The sequence below is a fragment of the Leucoraja erinacea genome, chromosome 22 (genome assembly GCF_028641065.1).
Source record: "Leucoraja erinacea ecotype New England chromosome 22, Leri_hhj_1, whole genome shotgun sequence".
Lineage (NCBI taxonomy): Eukaryota > Metazoa > Chordata > Chondrichthyes > Rajiformes > Rajidae > Leucoraja > Leucoraja erinaceus.
The window spans coordinates 9,906,506-9,929,831 of record NC_073398.1 but is presented as its reverse complement, the minus strand read 5'-3'; the positions used below and the strand labels follow the sequence as shown (position 1 = coordinate 9,929,831).

The window sequence follows — 23,326 nt, the reverse complement described above, 5'->3', positions numbered from 1 at the left end:
ATAATGTCTACTCTGCCTTTCAATCATGGCTGGTCTAGGAGAACTTAGCTTTTACGGCCTTCTGCCGCTGTGTCTAAAGCTATGTCCTCCAGTCTTTGACATTTCCACCCTGGGGAAAGGTTTGTGACTGTCAGTGCCAATGCCAGGCCACAATACAACAGGGCACCTGCTAATCTTGCTGGGACATCAGGAATAAGGTGAATGCAAAGACCTAGACCCCCCCTCCACCCAACCCTCTGCCTCGCCCACCAATCCCAGCACTGCCAAGCCTCCCCTTCTGCCCACCCCCGCCTTGCACAAACACTCCCCATGGCCAATGGCAGGGCGCGGGCGCGGCCACGACGCAGGCCGACTGCGGGAGCGCGCGTGCTAAATGTGAACGCGCATCGGGGGGGAGCGCGCATTGCTGCAGGCGAGAGCGGGGAGAGTGGGCAGAAGCGGCGCTTGCTCCTGGCTGCAAGTCGAAGCAGGTGAGATGCAGCGGCGGTTGTTTGCTCCGTTCATAATCTTGTATCTGTGCAAAACCTGTTGCACCAATGTGGATATAAAGCATCAATGCAAAGAGGGCAACCCATGGGGAGTTTTATATTTATTGCAGGAGATGTTATATTGGTGAACTTGCACAATTATTAACTTTACTCACTGAGTTGCTGATCAGTTACCACAGTGCTCAACTAGGAGCAAACTTCAGATTCACACCTACACTGTAGACAAAGATTTATTTGTAGAGGTTCATCAATGTTATTCTTTGGAATAGTTATAAAACTTTTCCCAAGAAGTTCTCAGTTACACGGGCCAATGTGAGCGTGAGATCTTTGGTGGAACATTTTTAGCTAAGTTTGTTTCCTTTTAAACAGCACCAAGTATCGACTGTTACTGGGATATGGAATGGGTTTAATGGGAGGAAAGTTCTGAAAGGTTTTAGATTCAGCGACTACCATCAAAACCTGGGTATCATTTATCTCAAGGAGGAATGACGGAATGTGTCTCCGGGGACAGCAGGCACAGCTGAACTAAACACACTGGGGTTTCTTCCCGTTGTTTTCCAAAGAAGGACATCTCATCGGTGTCAGGGTCTGTGAACTCTGCCCCACTTCCCCCACCCCTCCCGATGTCCCTTGTATTGTATCCCCCTCCTGAAGCTGGCGTAATTCAGAAAGTCCACCATCCCTGCCTGTAAACCATCCCTGCCTTTTTACCAAAGCAAGTATAATTCTAGAGATGTAACAATGCCCAGCACAGAATTACCTGAAGTTAGATCAATGTTCTTTCTTTATCGTTGTCTGATGCAAAGTTTGAAGGAGATGTGTGGGGCAAGTGTTTTTTTTTGTTTTTTGCACAGGTGGGTGCCTGGAACGTGCTGCCACGGGTGATGAAGGCTGATACGATAGTGGCGTTTAAGAGGCTTTTCATCAGCACATGGATATGCAGGGAATGGAAGATATAGATCATGTGCAGACAGAGGAGATTACCCAGTAATCTCCCAGATTAGAGGGTAGTTTAATTTGGAATAGTTCTGAAACACATAGAATCGAGGAACTGCAGATGCTGGTGAATACACAAAAAGACACAAAGTGCTGGAGTAATTCAGCGGGTCGGGCAGCATCTCTGGAGAGCATGGATAGTTGACGGATCTTGACTCGAAACATCGCCCATCCATGTTCTCCAGAGATGCTGCCTATCCTACTGAGTTCCTCCAGCACTTTGTATCTTTTTGTTTTTTAACTTGGCATCATGTTCAGCACAGACACTGTGGGCCGAAGGAGCTGTTCCCGTGCCGTACACTTCCATGTTCTATGTTGTACATTCTTCAATCAGTAAGGGGCGAATGGTAAATGCCTTGAATAGATTAAAAGAAAGCGAGCATTGTTTCTCTGTGTGGTTTTGTTTTTTTCCTTTGGTTTGGGAAGTTGGCAAGACATAGATAGCACGTTAAATAATACTCATTCTTCAACAGACCATTCTGTTCTCAGTGTGTAGTTTAAGATATTTTCTTCTTGCAACATGCCAAAGATGACAAGTTGTTCGTTCCCAGAGTACGTGCTCAGTGCCTGAACGGCGGGATAATAGTTACAAGCCTGAGGGACAGTTTAAACATTCTTCCCACTGTATTTTGACTTTTGAGATCCTTTACATGCCTCCGTGTGAACTCTGACATCAGAAGATTGGCAAACAAACATGACAAGACGCTTGCTTGGACTATCAGCCTGATTTATGAGTGAAGTAAAACCTCCAAACATTCTGAACCTTCTACACATCAAATTAACTTTGCAGGGGGCCACATTGTATTGGCAAACTGTGAGCCATTGCCAGGGGGGGGAGGGGTTGATATCAAATGCTGCTCAGTCCACAGGCTTCTAAGAGGCATCTATTGATTAGTAACCACCAGGGAGGGACCTTCAGCTTTGGAGAGCTGTGCAGGTAAACAAAGAGAGTGGCACATCACAACTTCCATCCAGAGGGGCCGTGGGTCTGTCCTCAGCAATGGACCGCACACCTGGCCCATAAAACGGGGGCACTTCAAGTAGGGTCACTTCATCCATATCCTTCAACTGAAGAAGGATTCCAACCAAAAATGTTGTCTGACCATTCCCTCCACAGTTGCTGCCTGACCTGCTGAGTTCTTCCAGCACTTTGTGGTCTGCTCTTTTTAAACTTCCCCTCGCTGATCTCAAAGCCATGAACTCTAGTCTAGGACCCACACCAACTTGGCCACGCTCTAATATTCCTCCTGCCACTGGGAAGAAAGTACAAGAGCTTGAAAACAGGAGCAATATTCTTCCCAATAACTATCAGGCTATTGAGTACAACGAACACCAACCGAGCTCCAAAATATGAACTGGCCTGGTTGCACTTGGGACGCAAAGCTCATTTGCATTAAATAATGTTTTTTATCGTTTAATAACTGCGAAAAAACGTATACTTAAATTCTGGAAAAAGATAACAGTCCCCACAGTGAAGATGTGGATCACGGAAATGACCGAGACACTACATCTAGAAAAAATAAGGCTTGTATTGTCTGCCAAACCAGACAATTTTCCAAAATATGGTCTCCTTTCATTGAATTTCTTCAACGACATAATGGTTGAACACAAATTCAAAACCGACGCTAGGGTCAGGTGAGCGGACGTAGGGAAGGGTAGTGGGATGTATCTCCGCTTTTTTCACTGCTTCGTTAGTTCAGGGGTTTTTATTTTTTCTCTTTCGTGTCTTTTTCGAAATTCTTTTCTTTTTTCTTTTCTTCTTCCTTTCCCTTCTTTCCTTTTTTCTTTTTTTCTTTTTTCCGATTTAGTTATTAGTTTATAAAATGTTAAAACTGAAGCTGTATGAAAATTGTGTAACTGTTGTGTCGATTACTTTCTCCTTGTACAATTGCTTCTAATAAAATAAATGTTTTAAAAATATAGTGTTTTTTAAAAAAGTATTGAACTTTTTTGTTTGATTATTATATTATCTCTCAGTGTTTACAGGTCTGCTGCAAGTAAAGAATGTTATTGTTCTATTTTAGGGCCTATGACTGTAAAACACTCTCTTAACTCTTTGACATTTGACATTTTCAAAAGTCAGTCCTTGACATCTCCACCCTAGGTGAAAGGTTCTGACTGTCTACCTTATCTATGCCTGGCATACTTTTGCATGCCTGTGATGTTCTGAGCTATTTTTTTGGAGAAACCACCTTAAAAAGTCGTTTCACATTTTACCTTTGTTAGATACATAACCGATTGTACCATCATGGCGGATACAGAGGAGCTCTTAGAAGAGATGCAGTAAGTAATATAAATGATATTATGTATTGTCATATTACAGTCAAATTGAAAGAGCAAGTGTTTTATTTTATTGATGATTTATTTTGCTTATTTCTCTTTTGTGAACAGGGAGAAGGAGGAAGGTAAGGCACTATTTCTGACCATTTTACACATTTTCTTTCTTTCACCTTATTTTCTGCAGAGCAAACATCCACCAAGATATTGCTACTTTGTAAAATTGCCCTTGGTGTGGGGAGTGGATGAGAGTGGGATAACATAGAACTAGTGTGAACGGGTGATCGATGGGTGGCGCGGACTCGGTGGGCAGCAGGGCCTGCTTTCTTGCTGTATCTCCTTCTTCTTCTCCACATACAAGATTAGTTGTTCAACCTGAGCTGAACACACTTCTCGGCATCTGCACAATGGTGCCTGTCTTGCCCTCCTTGTGGCTGTATCTCCAAAACTAAACCAAACTAAAGTTGAGAGAAATATTTACCTACCTAGCTTGTTCAACGTGGTTTCCAGTACATCTGCGGTGAAATGCGAAAGTGGATGTAAAAGTGGGATTAAACAGAAAGTTGGGAAATAAATTCTGCAGCACCTCCTAGATGCTAATATTTGGAATGGCGAGGACAGGAATTCTTCCTGAGTTTAGACTGTTGCATAACTAACTGGATTATTTAAAATGTTTGTATTAGTAGAAGAAATAGCAGAAGAGGAAGAAGAAGCTGCTGAGGAAGATGCGGCTGAGGATGAACCCAAGCTGGATGAAGGTAACATTATAATCTACATTGTCAATGAAGCCACTCTGTGTATGTTCTACTCTGAGTTAACTTCATCCCATTGAGCATGACGTTTACATCTCCAGCACACAATGGTGCCCTCCAGTTTGCAAAGTAGTGCCCCGCCCCCAAATGTCTCCTATCCACCTTCTCCAAAGATGCTGCCTGACCTGCTGAGTTACTCCAGCACTTTGTGTAAACCAGCATCTGCAGTCACTTGTGTGGTGGGTATTTGGAATGAGCTGTCAGAGATGGTGGTTGAGGCAAGTAGTACAACAGTATTAAAAAGATATTTGGACAGGTACATGGATACGAAAGGCTTCGAGGGATATGGGGCAAATACAAGCAAATACATGGGGCATCTTGTTCAGTCTGTTTCCGTGCTCTGTGACTGTCTGAATATCTACCTTTCTAAACCAAAACAGATGGAGGAAAGAATCGTGCATGTCATTTGGCTGCTTCACTGGTCAGACAAATGAGGTTTTGGCACTGAAAAATGTTCTGCTCAACCACACAGTTTTGTGTCGGATGAGACCATAAAAATGTAAGGCTGATTTTCAACTTGTCATCTACGCTATTGGAGCCTTTTTGCCTTTCTTGCCCACTGGAAAATCGCAAAATGTAACTGTGTAGAATGGACCTGCAGATGCTGGTTTATACTGGAGATAGACACAAAGTGCTGGAGTAACTCAGTGGGTCAGGCAGCATCTCAAGAGAAAAAGGATGGGTGACGTTTCAGGTCGGGACCCTTCTTCATCCCATATACTCAGTCCCTACCACCATGGATAAGGACTTCCATCACCTCCCAGTCACACTCTATCCTTCTCTGTCACATATAGCATGGTGTGCAGGTGAATATTTGGAATATTTTATTTTAGTTTAGTTTATTGTCACGTGTACCGAGGTACAGTGAAAAACCTTTGGTGTGTGCTAACCAGTCAGCGGAAAGACTATGCATGATTACACTCATGCCATCCACAGTGTACAGATACAAGATAAAGGGAATAACATGACTAACAGTTGTGTAAGATGAAATCTGATCAAAGATAGTCCAAAGGTCTCCAGTGACCACCTTCGTGGTCATGAGGAGGTCATTCAAGATCTCTCTCTCTCTCTCCAACAGTGGAAGTATCTACACCAGTGCAGCTGCAGCAGCTCAAGTGGGCAATTAGGGATGGACAATAAATGCTGAGGCTGTCACCGATGACCCCACTGCAAATTATTAACAAATAGCCAATCAAGTTGCAATTAGTAACAGGGCATTATAGACCAGTTAGCCGGACATCGATGGTGGGAAAGATGCTGGAGTCAATTATAAAAGATGAAATAGCGGCACATTTGGATAGCAGTAACAGGATCGGTCAGAGTCAGCATGAATTTACGAAGGGGAAATCTTGACTAATCTTCTGGGATTTTTTGAGGATGTAACTAGGAAAATGGACAAGGGAGGGCCAGAGGATGTAGTGTACCTGGACTTTCAGAAAGCATTTGATATGGTCCCACATAGGAGATTAGTGGGGAAAATTAGGGCACGTGGTATTGGGGGTAGAGTGCTGACATGGATAGAAAATTGATTGGCAGACAGGAAACAATGAGTGGGGATTAACGGGTTCCTTTCAGAATGGCAGGCAGTGATTAGTGGGGTACCTCAAGGCTTGGTGCTGGGACCTCAGCTATTTACAATATACATCAATGATTTAGATGAAGGGATTCAAAGTAACATTAGCAAATTTGCAGATGACACAAAGCTGAGTGGCAGTGTGAATTGTGAGGAGGATGCTATGAGAATGCAGGGTGACTTGGACAGGCTGGGTGGTGAGTGGGCAGATGCAGTTTAATGTGGATACATTTGAGGTTATCCACTTTGGTAGCAAAATCAGGAAGGCAGATTACTAATCTAAATGGTGTCAAGTTGGGAAAAGGGGAAGTACAACGGGATCTGGGGTCCTTGTTCATCAGTCAATGAAAGTAAGCATGCAGGTACAGCTAATTTGAGGTAGGACATTCTTGCTATTGTAGGCGTACAGCGTAGGTTTGCAAGGTTAATTCCCGGGATGGCGGGACTGTCATATGCAGAGAGAATGGAGCGGCTGGGCTTGTATACTCTTGAGTTTAGAAGGATGAGAGGGGATCTTATTGAAACATATAAGATGATTAAGGATTTGGACACGCTAGAGGCTGGAAACATGTTCCTGATGTTTGGGGAGTCCAGAACCAGGGGGCCACAGTTTAAGAATAAGGGATAAACCATTTAGAACGGAAATGAGGTAACACTTTTTCTCACAGAGAGTTGTGAGTCTGTGAAATTCTCTGTCTCAGAGGGCGATGGAGGCCGGTTCTCTGGATACTTTCAAGAGAGAGCTCTTAAAGATAGCAGAGTCAGGGGATATGGGGGGAAGACAGGAATGGGGTACTGATTGGGGATGATCAGCCATGATCACATTGAATGGTGGTGCTGGATCGAAGTGCCAAATGGCCTACTCCTGCACCTATTGTCTATAGTAAGATATAAGAAACTGCAGATGCTGGAATCTTGAGCAAAGCACAAAGTGCTGCAAGAACTCAATCTGATATGTTTCCTGAAAAGACACGAGCATAAATTCAGGAATCTGTGATAAAGATTCAAAGTGGACGGCACAGTGGTGCAGCGGGTAGAGCCGCTGGCTCACAGCGCCAGTGACTGGGGTTTGATCCTGACCTCGGGTGCTGTCTGTGCGGAGTTTGTACGTTCCCCCTATGAACTTGGGTTTCCTTCGTGTGCTGCAGTCTCCTCCCTCATCTGAAGGATGTGCGGGTTTGTAGGTTGCTTGGCCCTCTGTAAATTGCCCTTGGTCTTGGTGGGCCAAAAGACCTGTTTCAATGCTGTACCTTTCAATGCTGTACCCCGACCCACTGAGTTCTTCCAGCACTTTGTGTATTATCGAGCTGTTATTAGCTTTCAGTTTACCTGACGTTTAACTCAACTCTTTTTATTCGCACTCTTCATCCAACATGCAGATCTTCCCCAAGGTACATTGTTTGTTCGTTTGCACTTTCCAGCATGGTGTGTGCTAACCTTTACCCGTCATCCACCAAAATGCTTTGTTGCTTTAGTGCTTCCCTGTGTCGTGGGGCCCATGATAGCAGCCCAGCCCTGTAGATGCCAACAGAAGCAACAACAGTCCCCACCACCAGATATTTTAATTGGAGGGATAAGCGGCTAGAGAGTTTCAGACCCGCAATAACAAAGTTATTTTCCCTGCAGAATATTCATAAGGAAATGTACTTTCAATGGCAACACGTTTATTTTTGTTAGAAATAGCTGTATGTTACGTTGATTAACAGAGTGTCCCTGCACTAATGTCAATAAAAGTGACAACTTACCAGTTTCAATGGCCTTCCCTGGTTGAAGTAAAAGCTGAATTTTTAAGAGGCAATGGTAACTGATTACTGTTGAGAAGTAACATGGAAACAGTTTTCCCCTAAACTGTTTGAATCTAAGACAGATTTTTTCCCGCTTGTCAATTTCCATAGTAACATGTAAGTGTTTCTCTAGTTCCTGATTCAAATTGCACCAGAACTATTTCAGCTTATGTAATGCAAATAATATTCATTCATGTTATGGAAACGCCTGTTAGAGCAGACCTGCCTCAATCGGATTCCCTGCGGAAATATGATTAAGGAAGTGTAAGGGGGGGATCAGGGCTACAGTGATGGAGTGTTGATACAAAACCATTCTCGTTTTAGACTGAGAATGCACATGTGTTGCCAATTTAAGTTAGTTATCTGAAATTATCAATAAAGTTATAATTATCACCAATGGTATATTATTTTAATTATCAATATTAATTTGGACCATGTAGGCACATATTTGCTGTGTCTAATTTTAAATAATATTTGCATTCTAAATTCAGTTCGCCTTTAAATTCTATTCTAAACTAAAATTAATTCCAAACTTGGATATGCTGTGATGAAAAGTTTAATTTATTCGATGAAAAATAGGTATATTCATTTTTAGGAAAGGGCCAGATCCTAACATTTATTGGCCAAGTGTCATGTCCGTAAGTGAAAGGCTTTCTAGTGCTCGTTAATTGGAATGAAGCTAAGAGTCAGAGTTTACTAATTAATTGTAGAATCTGAACCTTGACCCCAGCCTAACCGCCTGGCTACTGCATATTTCATGTTCATGTCATCGGGGCAGAATTAGGCCATTTGGCCCATTGAGTCTACTTCGCCATTCAATCATGGCTGATCTATCTTTCCCTCTCAACCCCATTCTCCTGTCTTCTCCCCATAACTCTTGACACCCGCACTAATCAAGAATCTACCTATGCCTTAAAAATACCCAGTGACATGGCCTCCACAGCCGTCTGTGGCAATGAATTCCACAGATTCTCCCCCCTCTGACCAAAGAAATTCCTTCTCATCTCCTTTCTTAAGGTATGTCCTTCATTTATCTCGTTACTTCCCTACTGTCTTTCAACCATTGTTGACCCGAAACGTCGCCCATCCATGTTCTCCAGAGATGATGCCTGACCCACTCAGTTACTCCAGCACTTTGTGTTCTTCATGGCAAAGAAAACACCCATTTCTTTATCTTCTAAATGTTCTGTTGAGCTAAAGCATCTCACCGACAGCTGATTTACCAATATGTCTTGCCTGGGAATACTGGTTATAGTTCGATGTTTTTGTTACCACTTCCCATCTAATTGTGTTTTCTCTCTTTCAGCAGAAGAAACTGAAGAAGGTATTGTCATTTTTTATATTATCAGCTAGAAACATTTGAGAAAAATGCTTAATCGCATGCAGAGAGTCAAAGGAATTTTGTTAAGTGAAATCAAAGCTCTATTTTAGATTGGATGCCAGACAATAAATGAGAATGTCTTGCAATCTAAAAACGCATTATTAAGTTTCAGCTTGTGAGTTAGATGGTTTGAAAGATACCAGGTTAGAATGTATAACGGATTGGTTGGCTATGTATACTGTTGAAAGTTTACGAGCAAAAGACAGTTTTTACAATCAATATACAATAAGTTTTATTTGTCACATTGCACATGAAGTGCAAGTGAAATGAATTTGCCAGCAGTGGTACAATGATAAAGAACACACAAAAACACACTAAAAATTTAACACAAACATCCACCACAGCATTCATCACTGTGGTGGAAGGCACAAAATGTGGCCAGTGCTTCTCCATTTCCCCCCGTGGTCTCCCTTTGGTGTCTGCCTGGTCTGAATGAGAGCCCTGATCTGAAGCATAATCTATCTATGTTCTCCAGAGATGCTGCCTGACCAGCTGAGTTACTCAGGCACTTTGTGTTTTTTCTTTGTAAATCAGGATCTGCAGTTCCTTGCGCCTACCATAACTATATTGAATTGAATTGAATTTCCTTTATTGTCATTCAGACCTTTCAGTCTGAACGAAATTTCGTGCCTGCAGTCATATAGCATTGACCTCTTCCTTAAGAGTTCGGCCTGCAGCTATACCTCTTGGTAAAGTGGTGCAGTTCTTGAGCTAGTTCTCGATTAGTAAGGGCGTCAGGAGTTATAGGGAGAAGGCAGAAGAATCGGGTTGAGAAATGTCAAGGACTTTAAGGTGAGAGGGACAAAGTATAAAGGAGATGTATGGGACACGGTTTTTACACAGTGGGTAGTGGATGCCTGAAATGCATTGCCAGGGTGGTGATGGAGCCAGATACTTTAATGGCATTTTAGAGGCTTTTAGATAGGCACATGGATATGCAGGAAATTAAGGGATATGGATCACATGCAGGAAGAGGAGATTAGTTTATATTGGCGTCACGTTTGGTGTGGGCTGAAGGAGCTATTCCTGTGCCATACTGCTCAATGTAGACACAAGGAACCCAGATGCTGGTTTACAAAACAAAACACAAAAAGTGCTGGAGTAACTTAGCGGCCTGTTCCTATGCTGAACTGTTCTATAAGAAGATACAAAGTGCTGGAGTAACTCAGCGGGTTAGGCAGCATTCTGGAGAACATGGATAGGTGACATTTCAGTTCAAGTCTGAAGAAGGGTCCCGACTTGAAACGTCACCTTTCCATGATCTCCAGAGATGCTGCCTGACCTGTTGAGTTACAGGGTATTTTGATCTTTCCATAATTCATTGGCTATTATTTAAGATGCAACTTCCCTGGATGTTTGCAGCCCCAATTGCTAGAATAAGGGGATCAGGGGATATGGAGAGAAGGCATTGTGATGGAGTTGATACTGCTGTTGGTTTAATCATGCCTAATTGATCCACAAAAATGAATTGCTAGGTCGTGAAGGCTTCGAAGGGGAGCGGAGAGGTAACCATATAACCATACAACAATTACAGCACGGAAACAGGCCATCTCGACCCTTCTAGTCCGTGCCGAACACATAATCTCCCCTAGTCCCATATACCTGCGCTCAAACCATAACCCTCCATTCCCTTCCCATCCATATAATTATCCAATTGATTTTTAAATGATAAAAACGAACCTGCTGCCACCACCTTCACTGGAAGTCATTCCACACAGCCAGCATCTCTGTAATCTTCCCGCTGATAATCCCCTAATCTTCAGTCCCTTAATTCTCAAGTCATGTCCCCTTGTTGAATATGCCCTACTCTCCTGGGAAAAGCTTTGCAGTCAACCCGTCTATCCCTCTCATGAAGAGTGCAGGATAGTCCCCGTTTCACCTTGTGAGAGTTGATATAAAGCCCTGTTGTTAAACCTTTCTCTGTAACTAGTTGCTGAATCCAAAAAAATTCGTATAATTGCTAGGTACACCATACTCCAGAATTGGCCTTGAAGCCTGTAATTTTAAATTAATCCCCAACGGATAGGTGTTCCCCTTTGCTCCTTTATTAACAAACACCCTGCACAATTCCGCCAGCATTGCTATGGAATTCCACCAGCATCAGAGTCGTACCATCCCCACACAGGCAGCTGAAGTGCGAGTACATTCCTCAGCAGCTGCACTGCAGTGCTAACTCCAATCCATCAGGAACGCCAGTCTTATCCCTTAATCCCAGATAATTTTTAAACTAATTTCAATTCCTCAAATTTCATGGTGGGATTTGAACTCTTGTTCCCTGGGTTCTTTATAGAGACCTCTGGATTACTTATCCACCACTCGCATTAACTTTGAACAATTGCCCTTTAATCTCACTGAGCTCACGGCCTGCTTCGGCAACTCGAACCCCCAGGAACGAAGGCGAATGCAAAAAGTGGTGGACGCTGCCCAGTCCATCACGGGTACTCACCGCCCCACCATAGAAGCGATCTACGAGAGTCACTGTCTCGAAGGCAGCCCGTAATCATCAGAGACCCACATCATCCTGGCCACACTCTCATTTCATTCCTGCTATCAGGAAGAAGGTACAGGAGCCTGAAAACTGTACCATCCAGATTCTGGACCAGCTTCTTCCATACAACATCAGGCTATTAAACACTACAATCTCCAAATAGGCACCAAGCTATATAGACTGGTGGACATTATTTTTGACTTTGCGCTAATATTTACTTATTTGCCTTTTTAATATTTTGAATGATTTGTTGTTGTTCATAATGGGTTTTGTAGAATAATATGTTTACATATCTGATGTGCTGCTGAAAGTAAGAATTTCAATGTTCTGTTTCGGGGCATATGACAATAAAAACACGTGTGACTAATCAGTATTTTGTGAGGTAATGTCGCTTACCACTGATTCCACATGGATTTGTAAATTCTGATTTATCCAAAGTTAAATATTGTTTGAGAGAGAATCTTGTATTACGTGGCAATACATAAGTTATGTCCATGTTTTATTCTGTTGCAGAAGAGGCCAAGCCTAAACCAAAGTAAGTTATAACTTTAAACACTTGTAAAACTCGTGAAGTTTTTGGAATATATTAGAGCCCTACAGCATAGAAACCTGGTGGCACAGTGGGTAGAGCTACTGTCTCATAGACCTGGGTTTGATTTTGGATGCTGTCAGTGTAGAGTTTGCACGTTCCCTCTGTGACTGCGTGGGTTTTGTCCGGGTGCTCCGGGTTCCTCCCACATTCCAAAGAGGTGCGGATTTGTAGGTTAATTGGCCCTCTGTAAATTGCCCCTTGGTGTGTCGGAAGTGGATGAGGAAGTGGGATAACACAGAACTAGTGTGAACGGGTGATTGATGGTCTCTGTGGACTTGATGGGCCGAAGGGTTTGTTTCCATATCGTACGATTCAAAGACGAATAAGAACGGTTTTGTTTCTTGGTTATAAACCAAGTTACATTTTGTATTCAGTCCATGGCAACTTTTCTGTTTGTTTCTCTAAGTTACCTGGTGTGTGAAGTGTACAAGAAATTATTATACTTGTTTTGCGCCTCAAATATTTCTGTGAAAATAAATATATGATTGAATAACTGGGAATAATGCTAATATATTGGACAAATAAACGTGATTTTGCAGTTTCATGAGAATAAATTGGTTGCAAGGTAATCTCAGCCGCCATTAAACTGGTGTAAATAAAGGACCTAAGCTGCATTCAAAAACAACGATGAACGATCTGGGATATTTCACGTTAAAACTGTGTTCCATTTGCTCTAGAGATCTATGTTTAAACAGGCGAGTTTCTGCTGTGATGTGAGCCTTTGTATTCGTGTTAATATCAAACATTTTTATGTACAATGCTCTTTATTGCCTTAATCTGTTCCTTCAATATTTGCATCTTTTAGTTTTCTCGAGACCCCAGCCTTTGCAGGATAAATCAAATTGGCAATTATAGTATTATCCACATGGTAGAACCAGATAGAAAGTAATCTGTCTTTTTTGCTGTGCCAGGGTGTCCCAAAAGCTTTCTAGCCAATGAAATACTTTACAATGTGCAGTGTTTAAGGAAGAACTGCAGATGCTGGAAAAATCGAAGGTAGACAAAAATGCTGGAGACACTCAGCGGGTGAGGCAGCATCTATGGAACGAAGGAATGAGTGACGTTTCGGGTCGAGACCCTTCTTCAGATAATTTACAATGTGCAATCACAGTTTGGTTTAGTTTAGAAACACAACGTTGAATCTGGCCCTTTGGCCCATCGAGTCCGTGCCGACCAGCATTAGTTCTATCCTACACACTAGGCTTTGGAATGTGGGAGGAAACTGGTGCAAACGGAGAAAACCTATACGGTCACGGGAAGAGCGTACAAACTCCATATAGACAGCACCATAGTCAGGATCGAGCCTGGGACTCTGGTGCTGCAAAGCAAGAGAAGTGGGAGGCATTTTGTACATAGTAAGATCCCATAATCAGTGACCTGTGGCGATGAAATAATCGGTTAATTGGGGATGGTGATTTTACAAAGGAGATGCAAAGAACTGCAGATGTTGGTTTCCAAAGAAAAGACACAAAGTGTTGGAGTAACTCAGTGGGTCAGGCAGCATGGCAGTGCGGGCCGGGAGTGAGCTGGGGAACGAGAAGGAATCACAGAGGAGAAGTAATGAGAGAGGCTCTTGCAGAAATCCTGACGGAGAGAGAACTTCTTCAAAGTAGACACACCTTGAGGAGATGTCCCAGTGGGGCCGTGAGATGTAGGCACAGGAGCTGAGGATGCTGGTTTACAACAAAATAAACACAAAGTGCGGAAGAGGGGTCCTGACCAAAAACGACCCCCTGAGTTACTCCAGCACTTTGTGTTTTGTTTGTGATTTTGCATATCTTATACCACATTGCAATTTTATAAACTAGCTATATTGTTAAACCGGAAATTCGTAAACGGAAATGAAATGAATCTTTCTCCCCCTCTCTCCTAGACTATTTGTGCCAACTCTCGCTCCCAAAATGCCCGATGGTGAAAAGGTTGACTTTGATGCAAGTATACTTGTTCTCTCAGCTCTGTACTTACTGCAATACCACTCATCACCGTACAACCTTCATACCATTGTAATTATCCTTCTATAAGTTGAGGACATTGGGCCCAAACTGTGTCTGGGATTCTACCATGTTTAGTTTAGAGATACAACATGGAAATGGGACCTTTGGCCCACTGAGTCCACGCCGACCATCGATCTCTCGTTCACAGTAGTTCTATGTTATCCCGCTTTCTCATCCATTCCCTGGACATCAGGGGCAATTTACAGAGGGACAATTAACCTACAAACCCGCACGTCTTTGGTAATGAAAGCGGAGCACCCAGAGGAAACCCACGCAGTCACGGGGAGAACGTGCAAACTCCACACACAGACAGCACTGGAGGTCAGGATCGAACCCGGGTCTCTGGCGCTGTGAGGCAGCGGCTCTACCAGTTGTGCCACTGTGCCACCCTTAACACTATCATGGTAGATCCTGAACCAGTACATCGTTTGTTAATCATATCTCATTACACAAGACCAAATCCGAAGTAGCTTGTTCTTTGTTAGATTTTCTAACGCACTGCTTTGGAGAAACAATCCTGGAGTAAGGAGTCTCCACTTGCACCCTTGCATTTGATGAGTCCAATCAACGTACAAATTAAAATCTTCCATGATAATTGCAGTTCATTCTTGCATGCTTTTCAATATTTCCCCATTCCCCCTTCATGTCTATTCCACTTAGCAAACGGATGGAGTTATAGTCACAGAGCGTGGAAACGGGCCCTTTGGCCCAACTTGCCCACACTGGCCAACATGTCTCATCGACACTGGTCCCACCAGCCTGCGTTTGGCCCATACCCCTCGAAACTCCATACAGACAGCACCTGTAGTCGGGATCGAACCCGGATCTCTGGTGCTACTCTTCAATCATTATTGGTTCCTTCTCGCCTGCAGGACATTCAGAGGAAGCGTATGGAAAAGGATCTCGTGGAACTTCAAGCTCTCATCGAGTCTCATTTCGAGAGGAGGAAGAAGGAGGAAGAGGAGCTTATCGCTTTAAAAGACAGAATTGTACGTTTCAGATGACCGATCTATCGTAAACATAACATCAAATAATGCCACTTATTGCAAGTGGCGCATGTTTAAATCTAAGTGTTAGTAACTGCTATCTGTGGTCAAAATATTAGACCCTTGCATAAAATGACAATTTTACAATCTTTGTGCGATCCACATAGGTCGCAACATTGATCTTGTGCAAGGATCTGAATTGGCCTCACCTGTATCCACCTATCATTCGCCAGGCTTTGTCCTGCCCCCGCCTCTCTTTTGCAGCTTTCTTCCCCCAACTCTGAGACCGAATCTGACCTATCATTTAGGTTTGCACAAACACCACTCTGGTAATAACCTCACTCTCTCTTTAAAGAATAGTGTGTGCAAATTATTAACCAAGATGTCCGGGATAAATTGTCTGTCCACTTTCAAAATAGAGCCATGGAAATCTTTATCCCTACCAGCTGGAACAGTCTAGAATATGTCTACAGCATGGAGTAAGACCCTTTGGCCCACTGAGTCCACACCGACCATCGTTCACCGGTTCAATGTTGTCCCTCTATCTCTTCCACTCTCATACACACAAGGGGCAGTTTACACTGGGCCAATTAACCTACAAACCTGCACGTCTTTGGGATGTGGGAGGAAACCGGAGCGCCCGGAGGAAACCCACGTGGTCGCAGGGAGAAGGTGCAATGTTCTTTTGTGACAGTTTCCAAATAAAAATATCTTTTCAGGAAAAGCGCAGAGCAGAAAGGTCGGAACAACAGCGGATCCGGGCAGAAAAGGCGAAGGAACGTTTGAACCGAGCGGCTGTAAGTCATTGGAATCTCGGAGCGGATCGGTCTGGGACTGGGTCAGCGGCCAAGTAGAGACTATGAAGCACCTGTTAGATGACCATGGGGTGTTGGGAGGGGAGAGAGCCAGTATCCATCTAGACTTTGGGCACACAAGGAACTGCAGATGCAGAGCTGGATGAATTCAACAGGGCAGTCAGCATCTCTGGGGGAAGAAATGGACAGATAACATTTCGGGTCGGGACCCTTCAGACCTATGGGAAGGAGAAGCCTGGAAGAGCAAGGTGGGGGTGGGACAAAGCTTGGCAAATGATAGGTGGATACAGGTGAGGGGGTGATTGGCAGAGGGGTGGAGTAAGTGACAAGGGCTAGAGGTGAAAGGAAGACAAAGGGGTGTCAATGTTCATACCGCTGGGGTGTAAGCTGTCCAGGCTAAATATGAGGTTCTGTTCCTCCAATTTGCACTGGGCCTCACTCTGACATTGGAGGAGGCCCAGGACAGAAAGGTCAGATTGTGAAAGGGAGGGGGAGTTAAAGTGTTGAGGAACTGGGAGATCAGGTAGGTTTAGGCAGACTGAGCGAAGGTATTCAGCAAAACGATACCACGATGGATGTTGTTCTGCTAACCCATCAATAAACTACACATTCAAACACTCGCTGTTGGCCCTCGAGAGCAATGCAGTGAAAGTTTTTTGATTTGAACAAATTGAAAAGCAATTGAGTTTTACTCGACTCCTCGGCATGTTTTAATCTACCCTCGTTAGGAGGAAAAGACAAGAAAAGAAGAAGAGGAACTTCGAAAGAAGGTGGAAGAGGATTTCAAGAAGAAGAAGGTTCTGTCCAATATGTCACTGCACTATGGAAGCTACCTGCATAAGGTACGGAGTATTACACCTTAGCCCTTGAATATACTTGCTGTAACGTACAGTTCAATGGTTCCTTTAAGGTACAGTGAGATTATTTTTTTGCACACGGATCAATAAGATTATTGCTGTATATGAGTACAATCCCTGGCTCAGCACATAATGCATAGAAACAGCCCGCTGAGTGTATATGTAGGAATCGCCAGGTTTTGACACCATTTCCCAGTCCCAGCTGCAACCATAAAATCCCGTTACAGCCATCGTCTCCAACTGGTCGTCCCGCGACCTGTCGACCCCTCACCTTGCCCTGCCATCTTCAGCCTTTGTAACCTTTGTGCCCTGGGGACACCTCCCACAGCTGACCTTGAAGGTGCTGAAGGCAAGACCACGCTCCTCCCCCCACCCCAGTTTTTCTAATCGTCCCCTTCCTCTCGCGCCCGGCGTGGACTCCCTCCACTCCCTCCCCGGTTCCCAGTCTTCGGGGGCGAGCAGGGGCCAGGCTCGGTGACTTCCCCCTCCCAGTTCCACAGTGGTCAAGCCAGCCTGCTGTCGTGGTACAGCCGGGACTGGGATACAATGTGGAAAATAGCTGGTAGTATTGTAGACACGGGGGAAGACATTAATTTAGTTACGTCAAAGAGAAGGACTTGGTTTCCTTAAGTTGTTAATGGGAATGATTTAAAGCCGCCATTGGTAAAATGGGCTAACGCAGATCCCATTTACTGAGCCGGATTTTGCTGCCCGACAGACTGAGAGCCGTAAAGGTGGCAAGAGGCAAACGGAGAGAGAAAAGAAGAAAAAGATTTTGGCGGACAGGCGCAAACCTCTCAACACCGAGAATCTCGGCGAAGAAAAACTCAAGTAAGAACTGGCAAATAACATTTGTAAAATTAGCTGGAGTCTAAAAACAAGGCTAGTTTACAGAAAAGGATGCATAGTTCTGGAATAACTCAACGGGTCGGACAGCATTGGTGGAGGAGGTGGATAGGCGACGTTTCGGGTCAGGACTCTTCTTCAGAAAAAATAGCTCCTCTGTTGAAGTTTTTGTAGCTTAGTGCTTGTGTTAATAGGAACCATAGAACTGCCTGCCACTTTGGCACTGCCACAGAATGCCTGCTGATTAGTTTAGTTTGCTTGTCGAGCTATTCCTTGGGTTTGGGCTGACAGATCTGTACAGTGATGTTAGGGGTAACTGAAAGGAGTAGAATCTATACAAGAATGCAAGGTGAATGGAAGAATAAATAGGCAAAATGTGAGGTGGAGAGGGTGAATGTGGGAATAGGAGGAATGTTGGTAGGAATAGGAGGCATGAGAGAGGTATTGTGGGAATGTGGGAGCAAATAGGATGAATACACTGACAGATAGGGAGAATGCGAGGACAGAGATGGTGAGCATAGGGACAGATAGGGAGATTGCAGGAATGGATATGCCAGAGGCCTCTTTAGTCAGAGGGTGGTGAATCTGTGGAATTCTTTGCCACCTACAGCTGTGAGGCCAAGCACTGGGTACTTTTTAAAGCCGAGATCGATAGGTTATTGATTAGTAAGGGCGTCAGAGGTTATGGGGAGAAGGCATGAGAATGGGATGGAGAGGTAAAGATAGATCAGCCATGATTGAATGGTAGACTCAGTAAAGGTTAGGGTAGGACAAAGGCCAGAGATGGGAAAAAGACAAAAGGGTGAGATGAGAGAAGAGTCATAAAATGTGGTCAGAGGAAGGGATATAGGTCAAAGGTGACGGGGAAAAGGGGAGTGAGTTGTTGTTGCTTCATTCCCTAAAACTGGAGAATTCAATGTTCATATCATTGGGCTGGTAGCTACCCAAGCTGAATATGAGGTGTTGTTCCTCCAACTTGCATGTGGCCTCACTCTGGCAATGGAGGAGGCCCAGGACAGAAAGGCCGAAGTGGGAATGTCCTTTAATTTAGAGATGTACGCAGAAACAGACCCAGCGAGTCGGCACTGACCAACGATCATCCCGCACACAAACATTATCTTACACACGAGGGATAATTTATAACTTTTTACTGAAGCCAATCAACCCACAAACCTGCATGTCTTGGAAGCGTGGGAGGAAACCAGAGCACCAGGGAAAACGCACCCGCTCACAGGGGGAACGTACAAACCCCGTACAGGCAGCACCCATAGTCGGGATGGAACCCGGGTCTCTGGCGCTGTAAGCTGTGCCACCGTGCTGCCGGTGGTTTTTAAGGGGCTGGGTGATTTGCAACATTCGTAATCAACGGGGTGAAATATTTGCAACTACGTTTTGTGGAATTGGTGTGCTGGCAAATGCCCCTCCAATCATCCAAATGAGAATAAACTTTTCTGAACTTTTAAACTTCCTGTCTACATTCCGTCGCTTTAGGGAGAAGGCAAGGGAGCTGGCAGAATGGTTGCAACAACTTGAGGGGGAGAAGTTCGATCTCAGTGAGAATCTGAAGAGACAGAAATATGAAGTATGTGGATTCTTTGCGGTTTTTTTTCATAAACTAAATCACTAATATGCTAAATACAATCCGTCAGAATGGTCGCTTTCTGTACACTAACAATGTATGTTCTGCAATGGAAAAATTTCCCTGTCATCATTGGTAAATGATTTGTTCTTTTGAGGATTCAACAAAGGCAAATGTCTCTTTGTAGCTTTTATTTCATTTAGATACAAGGCATGGAACGGATCCTTCGGCCCACACAGTTAACCCGTTCACACTAGCTCAATGTTATCAATGTTATTGATTAGTACAGGTGTCGGGGATTATGGGGAGAAGGCAGGGAGAGATAGATCAGCCATGATGGAATGGCGGAGTAGACTTGAGGGGCCGAAGCCTGATTCTTCTCCTATCACTTATGATCTTATAATCTTATGATTCCACTCCCTATTTTACGGGGCTATTTTACGGAGGCCAAATTAACCTGCAAACCCACACGTCTTTGGGATGTGGGTGGAAACTGGAGTCCCCTGAAAAAGCCCACATTGTCAGAGGGAGAACATGCAAACTCCACACAGAACCCAGGTCTCTGGCGCTGTGAGGCAGCAGCTCTACAAGCTGTGCCACCAACGTGACTCCATTTTCCATCTTGAAGGGTCAACCGAGTTTAATTGTCATATGTACCGATACCAATGCAATGGAATTCCTGCCGTTTGCACCTTATTGACCATAAACTCAATACCAAACAGATAGTATATAATAATTATTGATAAAATAAATGAATAACCATAATAACAGTTAACTGGAAGAATGCAAAAACCATAATGCAACCAAAATCACGGTCCATAGAAGATAATTAGTCGGTGAGGTTAGTGTTGTGCCGTGTGCAAGAGCCTGATGATTGTTGGGAAGAAACTGCTTTCAAGATACAGCGTGGAAATAGGCCCTTCGTCCCACTGTGACCAGCGATCACCCCGTACACTAGCGCTATCCAACACAAGAAGAACAATTTACAATTTTGCAGATGCTAATTAACCTACGAACCTGTACTACTTTGGAGTGTGGAAGGAACCTGGAGAAAACCCACACACAGTCACAGGGAGAACGTGCAAACTCCATAGAGACAGCAGTCTCAGTCAGGATCGACCCTGGGTCTCTGGTGCGGTAAGGTAGCAACTCTCCTGCTGCGCCCAAGTTGCTCTTGAAGTTGGAAAGCACAGTTTCTTCACTCAGATTCAGATTCAGATTTCAGATTCAATCTTTATTGTAATTGTGCAGTGTACAGTACAGAGACAACGAAATGCAGTTAGCATCTCCCCAGAAGAGCGAACATAGAATAATGAGCATACGTACATACAGTAGTAGTAGTAGCGCAATTTATCTGGGGGAAGGAGTGGGGGGGGGGGGGGGGGTGGGGGGTGACTGGTAATCACCAAGGTGCAGAGTTAAGTAATGTAACAGCCGCAGGGAAGAAGCTGTTCCTGGACCTGCTGGTCCGGCAACGGAGAGACCTGTAGCGCCTCCCGGATGGGAGGAGGGTAAACAGTCTGTGACTGGGGTGAGAGCAGTCCTTGACGATGCTGAGCACCCTTCGCAGACATCGCTTGCTTTGGACAGACTCAATGGAGGGGAGTGAGGAACCGGTGATGCATTGGGCAGTTTTCACCACCCTCTGCAGTGCTTTCCGGTCGGAGACAGAGCAGTTGCCATACCAAACTGTGAAACAGTTGGTAAGGATGCTCTCGATGGTGCAGCGGTAGAAGTTCACGATGATGGTAATGGGGGAATACTTTAAATTGTACCTGCATTTAGGAGTTATATTGGAAAAAAAGCATTGTCACACTGAAGTATCCAAGTTGCAGTCTCCCAATGCATTCCAGTCACTCCCTACAGTCTGAATCACCAGATCAGAGTACTGGAGATGACACACAATCTCACTGCATGTTCTTTCTTCCAGATCAGCCTTCTGCAGATCCGAGTTCAGGAGCAAATGGGGAAATTGTAAGTATGAACAACTTCCTGTTTGCCTTTTACAATTTTACATACTTCTATCAGGTCCCTCCTGCATAACAAAGCAATTCAGTAATTGGTCCACAAAATATTATTGGGTATAATAGTTTAATAAAACATGTCGCCAGGTACATGGAGAGAAAGATTTAGAAAGGATATATGGGCCAAATGTGGGAAGGTGGGACCAGTGTAGATGAGGCATCTCAGTTGGCATGGTTGTGTTTGGGCATGTGATGAATTAATCTATCACACCAATGGTTGTTATTCATTTGAGAAAGATAAAAGGTGCTGTTTTTCAGTAAATGTTATACTGGGCACCTTCGGATGTGAACTGAGTCAGCATTATATTTATCATGTGGAGGAGGAACTGCAGATGCAGGTTTAAACCAACTATAGACGCAAGACGCTGGAGTAAGTCGACGGGACGGGCAGCATCTCTGGAGAATGAGAATAGGTGACGTGTCTCTACTTTCCCTTCCCCCTGAAACTCGATCTGAAGAAAAGTCTCGACACGAAACGTCACCTGTACCTTTTCCCCAGAGATGTCACCTGATTGCAGGAAAGCTGTGTCTATTATATTGATCATGTTTGTCATAAAATGAGACCTTCACGAGCGCCGTTTTTCTTTGCTAACCGCAGCAGTACGAAGGGAGCTCGTGGCAAAGCCAAGGTGGGTGGCCGCTGGAAATAATCGGTGACCAGAACAGAACGGGATCTGCATCTTGTGATGTTCCCCCGAACGCAAGGACGGACTTCTAAACACCAATAAATGACTTTTCTATGTTGACAATTAAATGAACAATGGTTTCTCTGCATTATTGCAAACAGCATTTCATCTCTTGGTGTCAAAGTCAAAAGATTTCAAAATGCACGTTTAAAAAAAAAAAATAGAATTTTTGCTGATGTCGATTTTAAATTTGTAAGACTGCGCATTAAAACAAGCCATTATGAGCAAAATTACATAGTTGAGACACAAGGAACTGCAGATGTTGGCATCCTGAGCAAAATACAAAGTGCTGAGGAACTCAGCGGGTCAGGCAGGCAGCATCTGTGGAGGGAATGGACAGACAAAGTTTCAGGACGGGACCCTTCTTTTGAAGTCTGTAGATGAGTCCTGATCCAGAAACATCAGCTGTCCATTCCCTCCACAGATGCTGTCTGAACCACTGAGTTGCTCCAGTGCTTTGTGCTTTGCTCAGGATTCCAGTTTAGTTTATTACCATTATTGCCACGTGTACTGAGGTCCAGTGAAAACCTTTTTTTGTGGAATTTTGTGCGTTCTATCCATCAGCGGAGCTAAGAACCAGGGGCCACAGTCTTAGAATGAAGGGGAGGTCATTTAAGACTGAGGTGAGAAAATACTTTTTCACCCAGAGAGTTGTGAATTTGTGGAATTCCCTGCCACAGACGGCAGTGGAGGCCAAATCACTGGATGGATTTAAGAGAGAGTTAGATAGAGCTCTAGGGGCTAGTGGAGTCAAGGGATATGGGGAGAAGGCAGGCACGGGTTATTGATAGGGTACGATCAGCCATGATCACAATGAATGGCGGTGCTGGCTCGAAGGGCCGAATGGCCTCCTCCTGCACCTATTTTCTATGTTTTTATGAAAGACTACACATGATTACAATCAAGCCGTCTACAGTGTACAGATGCAGGATGAAGGGAATGTACTTGCCAGACGGATAGTGTGGTGAATATTGGACAGATGGATCCCTGGAACAGTTATATTGGTGTGAGTGTGATGGTCAACCAGGTCTGTATTCACTAGACTTTAGAAGAATGAGAAGGAATCTGATTGAAAATTATGACTTGCTGATAGGACTGGGTGGCGCAGCGGTAGAGCTGCGACCTTACAGCGCCAGAGACCCGGGAAT

At 44.1% G+C, this 23,326-nt stretch overlaps 1 protein-coding gene across 2 annotated transcripts; it reads left to right on the top strand.

Moving 5' to 3' along the window:
* Window positions 1-336: 336 nt before the first annotated feature.
* LOC129707705 (troponin T, fast skeletal muscle-like) lies at window positions 337-22,344 on the top strand. 2 transcript variants are annotated; one of them, XM_055652925.1, is made up of 15 exons: window positions 337-470; window positions 3,711-3,767; window positions 3,876-3,889; window positions 4,445-4,519; window positions 7,526-7,537; window positions 9,237-9,254; window positions 12,313-12,334; window positions 14,265-14,322; window positions 15,258-15,374; window positions 16,091-16,168; window positions 16,915-17,028; window positions 17,762-17,874; window positions 19,381-19,471; window positions 21,399-21,442; window positions 22,091-22,344. In XM_055652925.1, exons 2-15 carry the CDS (start codon window positions 3,733-3,735, stop codon window positions 22,140-22,142), a joined length of 843 nt encoding a protein of 280 aa, XP_055508900.1. In that variant the 5' UTR covers window positions 337-470; window positions 3,711-3,732; the 3' UTR covers window positions 22,143-22,344. The 2 variants fall into 2 exon arrangements, with proteins under 2 accessions (XP_055508900.1, XP_055508901.1); XM_055652926.1 differs by lacking the exon at window positions 7,526-7,537.
* Window positions 22,345-23,326: the final 982 nt, after the last annotated feature.